This window comes from Phaethon aethereus (genome assembly GCF_964289735.1).
Source record: "Phaethon aethereus genome assembly, chromosome: Z".
NCBI lineage: Eukaryota > Metazoa > Chordata > Aves > Phaethontiformes > Phaethontidae > Phaethon > Phaethon aethereus.
This window is the reverse complement of record NC_138577.1, coordinates 36,561,308-36,569,241: the sequence shown is the minus strand read 5'-3', so window position 1 is coordinate 36,569,241 and position 7,934 is coordinate 36,561,308. Positions and strand designations below refer to the sequence as shown.

At 42.6% G+C, this 7,934-nt stretch overlaps 1 protein-coding gene across 1 annotated transcript in view; it reads left to right on the top strand.

The window, feature by feature from the left end:
* Window positions 1-821: 821 nt before the first annotated feature.
* Window positions 822-7,934, top strand: part of MPDZ (multiple PDZ domain crumbs cell polarity complex component) — a gene marked incomplete at both ends in the record, with an annotated part of 89,765 nt that continues 82,652 nt past the window's right edge. Inside the window, one exon of the mRNA XM_082013293.1 lies at window positions 822-1,004. Coding sequence (XP_081869419.1) covers window positions 822-1,004 — 183 coding nt within the window. The remainder of the gene's footprint in view (window positions 1,005-7,934) is intronic.

The following is a 7,934-nucleotide window of genomic DNA, read 5'->3' as shown; positions in this document are numbered from 1 at the left end:
CCTCAAAGTGATGCAGAATATGGTCACCTCTGAGGTTATTTTAATTATACAAGGAGATAGGGTTTTTGTGGATTGTTATTTTGCAGGGCTGTTTCTTTTTCAGAAGTCAAGCTGCTGCTGCTTCTTCAGAGCCTAGTGCTTCTATAAATATGACCCTTTTCCCTTTCTGTTATTTTTCAGGGAAGTACTGTATTTGCTGCCTCTTACCATTATTGGAATAGAAGCTGAGAAGCAGAAAACATGTTGGAAACAATTGGTAATTTTTTTTTATTTGTATCACTATATTTTTGTGGCCATATCAAGTGTGCATGATAGATTTAGGACATTGGTACATACTCCTGAGAGAGGAGTAAAAAAAAGTCTACTGGGCTTAGAAATACATGATGTATTTGGGTTTTTGTATTTTGTGTTTGAAAACAAAAGGTGTGTCATAATTTGTTTGCTGTATTTAATTTTTAGCCTGTTGTCTTGATTTCATTGTTTTAATCTTAAAAAAAGTTCTTGTGAAAAAGATGAATGTTTTTGATAATGGCTGTTTTTGTCACTATGTCTTTACAGTGGTCTGTAGCCACAGTTCCTATAACTGAATTTTAATGAGGGCTCTTTCAATTTTGTAACCTAGTTCTTGATGGACAAAAATGTGTTTTTCATTGGTTTTGTGCTTTGCCTCTGACTTCCTGATTCATTAGACATGCTTGGGCTGGGATTTTTTTTCAGAACTGAACCATTCAAGTCCTCTGTACTTTGAACAGTAGAGAGGGATACATTTAAACCTGTTACCTGCTTCTATGTGGCTGTTTCTAAACTGCTACTGATGAGGAATGATTATCGCTACAGATACACATCGGGCCCTCCAGGCCATGGAGCGCTTACAGGCAAAACTTCGTGATCGAGGTGATGTTGCAAACGAGGAGAAACTGAGCTTGTTAAAATCAGTGCTGCAGAGTCCTCTTTTTAACCAAATTCTCAACCTTCAGACTTCTGTTCAACAACTGAGAGATCAGGTAGGAAAAACAGCCTCACAGGCACCAGAGAAAAATTGCTAAGAAGGTGCAAAAATGTGTGTGTCCCATGTGTGCGTCCCTGCATGTTGAACAGTGAAATCAAATATCTAAATTAAATGTCTGATGTAAAGCGTCAGGGAACTGAGGGGGACATACCCATTGACTTTTCTGGGCTTTGTTGAGGTCCATAGTTTGTGTATGTGTTTTTTTATGTATATGCTTGTCACTTCACAGCGTGTATGGTAGGGAAATGGTGATACTGGGTGGAGAATTAACATAAGGCTGGCTGTCTCTGTGCTTCAGAAGTAACATGTTTTGGATGAGGTCTTAACGATATTTTTCCTAGGCGCTTTCTATTGCTCTCTTGTGTCTTACCCTGCTAAAATGAGAATATGTAAGGGAAGCTGTGGAATCTTGACTTCAGAAGGACGGGAAGATCTGTTTTTTTTGTATAGGAATAAAAGATCAAAGAGAAGCGAGAGCTCCGACCTCCTTTTTTCTTGCTCAGGGTTTTAAGTAAAAGTATTACTTTTCTGCATGTCTTTGGTGAGGGTGAGAAATTGGGCAGCAACTCGGCTATACTGACTTGAATACTTATTAATATAATTTCATTTCCTTGTTGGCAGAATAAGAACTTGAAGGATTAAAAAGTAGTTCAGTAACTGGATTAGGACTGAACTGTGTATCTGGCTTTGCAAATAGTTGTTCCTTTTGACTCCTGTGAGGTAGACAGCTCTGTGGCTGGTATACAGAAATACCAAAGCGGGAGGATGCAGCCCCTGCACACTGACCTTATCATCAGAGTGGAGCCACATCTGGTCTCTGACTGGAATGCGGCTGGTGGGGAATCCTCATGATCTTGACGCGACTTCAGCTGTGTGGCAGAAGAGCACAATCTACCCCATAATTGCTTTTTGTGGATCATCCTGATGCTATTTTGCACAGACAAGGAGTAAGTTGGAATGGTGTCTACAATGCTATATGTGACCATGTTTTTCAGATTTTGTATGTTTGGTGTGTGGAGACTTGCTGACTTTGGAGTGATTTTTAAAAAAATCTATGACAAAAAGCTGTTCTGAGGGTTTGTTTGCTCTACTATTTGAAATGGAGAATTTAACAGTGACATCCAGAAATTATGTCAATTATGTGGTTATGTCTCTGGGAACATGTAGTGAGAAACGGAAGTATGCCTGAAGCACACTGGGAATTTTGTGAAAAAGCAAATTAGATTTTAATTTCCAGATGTTAACTGTGTGATGTTGAAGGATGCTTCTCTTTTTAAATAGTCACCTAAATTAGTAAAGCAAAGTACCTGATCCTACACATGGGTAATTTCAGATGTGTATTTTTTAAAAAGGAAATAATAATTTTGCCTTCTGCCCTAACTCTGCAGGTTTATCCGTGCAGTAATTTTAGCGGCCTGTGCATGTTGCAGGCTGTACATCTAGTCTAGTTGACAGAGGAGCTACTGGGATGTGAATTCCCTTCTTGGCGCATGCTTATATGAACACTTCCACATGCAGATGTATGTTTCTGGCCGTTCTTAGATTTCAGTCAGCTATTCAAAAAGTGTCCTGTGCTTTCTCTGTGGAATCATTTCTTCCCTACAATATAACATGAGATTGTCTGTCTCTGCTTTGCTTTATTTAAATGTTTCTAAGTTGTATTGAAACAGGACAAAGAATAAAATCATGAAGTAGGCAGCTATGTTTAAAAAATTGTATTTCTTGGCATTTTCAAAGGCTCAGTTTTGTTCAAGTACACCCTTTACATTTCTTTTTGTGGCTGGGAAGGCAGTGTGCTCTTGAAACTCTTAAACTACAAGTTGGTGAAAATTGCAAGGCATGTGAATAGTGACCAGGCTTTCAGCCAAGCCATGCCAGAGTGAGGAAGGAGGCAAGTTGTTTCCCAAGCACTTGCAGTCAGAGCTGTGTTTGAGACAGGATGACAAGTGGTGCTGAGCTGTGCAGTTGATAGGTGTTGCAGGCTCTACCCAGTGAAGACTAAGATGACTGAATTTTTTTTGATGTTTCACAATGAGCTGCACTGAAAGTTTAACGAAAGTCTGTTTCTTCACAAGGTGAACTGTGACAGTCTGTTAAACTGTTCCTGTGTTTTTAAATAGTTATGAGTTTTTAAAGAGCTGCAAGACTATTGCAAAATTCTCAGGAGAAGGCCATTTTTGGGGAAAGTATAGGTTGAAAGAGAGGATGGGGGCAGAGTAGCAATAATGGCAATTTACTTTCTAAGTCAAACTGATTCCTTGCATGCATCCCAGCAGAAGTAGGCCATTAAGTGAGAACTACTTGTGGACCTGTTATTGGCCTCAATAAATTTGAGGATAAGAAGTATTCCTGTTTTGAGGCACTGTGTCTGGAAGGCACAGAGATGGTAGTGAGAGCCCTGTCTTTTGTTTGTGCAATGAGCCTGGAAAATGAGCTAGCAAATCTTGTAAATATCTGTCATGTTTTCCTAGCAAAAAATTGGATGCAAATGTACAGTTTTAGTAGACAAATATTCCTTGCATTCCAGTGAAAGTTACTACCATTTTTTTACAGTGTAAAACAGCAGACTTCCTTTTCTTTCTTCTCCTACAAATAAGAGATCTTTTAAGCACTAAAAGATCTGAAAAAGTGTGTGTTTTTGCATGCATGGAGGTGTTTCAGAGTTGCTGTCCCATTTCCTTAAAGGTTGTGTGTGTTAATTGGGAATTGATCCCCTTCAGTGTTGGTGTGTGCTTAACAAGAGCCTTTTGAGTTTGCATGTGTGTTACATGCAGTGGTGTGGACTGAGTGGTATGTTGCCTCATCTGGATGTTGGTGAGGCACGATGCTGAAGTCAGCAAATCTGATACTTTGGTGTTTATTAAAGGTTTTTTTTCTTAAATGAGCAAGCAGGATTTGTTTGCACTGCAGATCTGTCACTGTGAAGTTAAGAACTGGAGTGGGAAAAGTCTAGGGATGGCAAAGGGATGTTTTTTTGAGAATTACTGTCTTGACTTCACTAGGTGAGCGCTGAAGGAACCAGGCTTTTTTCTGCCTCCTAGCATCCTTATATTCTTCAGTGAATGCTTCTTTTCTCATGCTGAGGAGCAGTCTCATTTGAAGATAAGGGAGTTACAGATAAGAAAAATAGAAATTGTGACGTTTTGAACTTTTCAGTAGTATTTTCTTTTCTTTATAAAATATTTTGGAGAAAATACTCAGACCATGCTGGCAGTCCTCTTCCTCTTTCTTTCCTACTTGTCTCTCCCTTGTCTACCTCCTTTTCCCCTCCTCCTCCTGTCCCCACTCCAGGGTCTGCCAGAAAAAAATACCCTTCCCTTGGCTGGGCTGCATTCCTCAGATTTTTTTTGCTTGTGAGTTTGACCGTAGCCACTTCGTTCACAATACAGTAGTGTGGAAGAGTCCTCCCACAGCGCAACATGTGCTGGGTTGCATGGAATAGCTGGGTGTCAGTGCTAGAGCACATTTAGCGAAGAAGTGGAAAAACTGTGTCCTTTCATAGTGCCATACACTCACTTAGCTCTGTGGCTTGTGCAACTAGAGGAGACAATAACACTGTTCTGCAACGACGCTGTTTGCTCGTTTGAAAGGAAGTGCTTGTAAGTAATGCTCATTTGGGATCTGCTTCACCCACCCCGAGAACGGAGACGTAAAGGAGCAGTCAGCAGGACAGTGCTGGAGTAACATTGGCACCAGTGCCGGTGCCCGTTCCCAGGGAGCCTGGAGCTGCCACTGCGGCGTGGGCTGCGTGGCTGCGGGAGCGCCTGGCAGTGCTTGGTGCCCGGCGGCAGCTGGCCTGCGCTTCGTCGGTGTCACAGCTGCCCTTTCTGCTACTCATGACACTTGCACTGAGCTGAAGTCAGACTGCCCCGGTGCTTTTTGGCGTCTCCATGGGCTGGAGCTTGGTGGGTGGAGTGCAGAAACACTTGAGTTTGTTCTTGACCAGGTGGAGACCCAGCAATGCCGATTACATTGCTTTAAATGTTGATACGCTTGCAGACGTGGCTTGGGTAGCTCTGTTTTTGATAAAAAAATATTTGGGGCAACTGCATGTAAGCTCTATTTGATTGCATTTAGTGTCTATCTGCACAGCTGTGACTAAGTTTTATCACACTTGGTGGTATTGGTGAATTTTTCTTTTTGTCTTACGCTAAATGACGTCCACATTGCAGGTATTACATACATTAAGGAGAAAGCCAGTCAAGGAAAATCAGCATAAGCCAAAGCATAAAACAAAGCAATATCCATTCATACAGTACATACAGAATCCAGAATCACAGTGCTGTAAAGCTACTTGTTGATCGAATTAGGGTTAGTTTTATTTTTTTATTTTATTACTGTAAAGTAGTGCAGTTTATATGTTATGAAAAATATTTCATGCAACCACAAGGAGCTGAGACTCTTGGGGAAAAAAAGGAGAGTTTTTCACATTTGGAAGGAGGGGCAAGCAACTCAAGAAGAGTACAAGGATCTCGTTAGATCATGCAGAGAGAAAATTAGAAAGGCAAAAGCCCAGCTAGACCTCAATCTGACCACGGTCATAAGGGACAACAACAAAAAAACCTGTTCTACAAATATATGAACAACAAAAAGAGAGCCAAGGAGAATCTCCATCCTTCCATCCCACTGAGAGAGCTGGTGGAGGAGTTTGCCAAGCCACTCTCCATCATTTATCAGCAGTCCTGGTTAACACGGGAGGTCCCAGGTGACTGGGACCCAGTGTGACGCCCATCTGCAAGAACGAGCAGAAGAACTATCTGGGGAACTACAGGCCTGTGAGTCTGACCTCCGTACCGGGGAAGATTATAGAGAGGTTCATTCTGAGTATGCTCACAAGGCATGTGAAGGACAACCAAGGGATCGGGCCCAGCCAGCATGGGTTCATGAAAGGCAGGTCCTGCTTGACCAGCCTGATCTCCTTCTATGACCAGGTGGCACGCCTAGTGGATGAGGGAAAGGCTGTGGATGTTGTCTGCCTGGGCTTTAGTAGACAACATCTCCCACAGCATTCTCCTGGAGAAACTGGCAGCTTGTGGCTTAGACAGGTGTACTCTTCACTTGGTAAAGAACTGGCTGAACGGCCGAGCCCAGAGAGTTGTGGTGAATGGAATTAAATCCAGTTGGCAGCCGGTTACAAGCGGTGTTCCCCAGGGCTCGGTTCTGGGGCCGGTCTTGTTCAATATCTTTATCAGTGATCTGGATGAGGGGATCGAGTGCTCCTTCAGTAAGTTTGCAGATGACACCAAGTTGGGTGGGAGTGTTGATCTGTTTGAGGGTAGGAGGGCTCTGCAGAGGGATCTGGACAGGCTGGATCGATGGGCCGAGGCCAGCTGTATGAGGTTTAATAAGGCCAAGTGCTGGGTCCTGCACTTCAGTCACAACAGCCCCATGCAATGCTACAGGCTTGGGGAGGAGTGGCTGGAGAGCTGCCCACTACAAAAGGACCCAGGGATGCTGGTTGACAGCCAGCTGAAGAAGAGCCAGCAGCATGCCTAGGTGGCCAAGAAGGCCAACAGCATATGGTGCAGCCAGGAGGAGTAGGAAAGTGATTGTGCCCCTGTACTCAGCACTGGTGAGGCCGCATCTTGAATACAGTGTTTTGGGCCCCTCACTACAAGAAGGACATGGAGTTACTGGAGTGTGTCCAGAGAAGGGAGTGAAGCTGATGAGGGGTCTGGAGCACAAGTCTTACGAGGAGCGGCTGAGGGAACTGGGGTTGTTCAGTCTGGAGAAGAGGAGGCTGAAGGGAGACCTCATCAATCTCTACAAGTACCTGAAAGGAGATTGTAGTGAAGTGAGTGTTGGTCTCTTTTACTTGGGACGAGAGGAAATGGCCTCAAGTTGCACCAGGGGAGGTTTAGACTTGATATTGGGAAAAATTTCTTCACGGAGAGAGTGGTCAAGCATTGGAACAGGCTGCCCAGGGAGGTGGTGGAGTCACCATCTCTCGAAGTATTCAAAAATGTGTAGACGTGGCACTTCAGGACATGGTTTAGGGGGCATGGTGGTGTTGGGTTGACGGTTGGACGTGAAGATCTTAAAGGTCTTTTCCAGCCTTAACCATTCTGTCATTCTGTGGTCATCTTTCTAAGATTTCCACTTGTGGTTTATTGCGCTCGCTGGAATGACCTATAGTTCTGTGGTTAGTAAGAATATACACCAATTCTTCTGAGCTTATATGCTATAAGCCTGTATTTTGTGGAGGACAGGGAAGAGAGTGAGGGTTGTGTTTCTGCTTGTAATTGGTCTGGGGATTCTGAGCTTCTACCTTTAGGATCATTGTAAAAGTCATTATAAAACAGAACAGTTAAAATGTAAGTATGTGTGTGTTTCATGAGAGGGGATATTCTGAAAGTAAGTTTTTTGCACACATACATACACAAAACTTTATTCTGTTAATAATTTGCCATTTACTTGTAGAGCTTCTTTTTTTTTCTTGGAGTTTTCACAAGTCAGAAGCCACTTTATGTGAGGTAGGCTTCCTGTGTTGAGCACATCCTCCCTTGAACGTGTAGCTGTGTTTGTTTAAAAAAGGTGTGATGAAAATGAGGTGTTGCTATCAATTGCTGTTGAAGAGGTGATGTTTGGTAATGCATTGTAGCTGTGCTGTCATCACAGTTTTACTGAATATTTGAAGTGAAGCTTTTTAAAGTTCTCGTTAAACTGATGTGGATTGTAGGGTTATTTTTGCTTTTTCCTGCTGTATATAGTATGCAGCACTTCAGTGGTATTTCAACCATCCAAATAAAAACCATCCAGTGTGTTTGGAATAATGAAGTTAATAATTAGTTACGGAAAAATGTCTTACAAAAACATGAACAACATTGTGGTTTGGAAGGCAGAAGGAATCACAGAATAGTTTGGGTTGGTAGAGACCTTTAAAGGTTATCTAGTCCAACACGCTTGTAAGGAGTAGGGACATCTT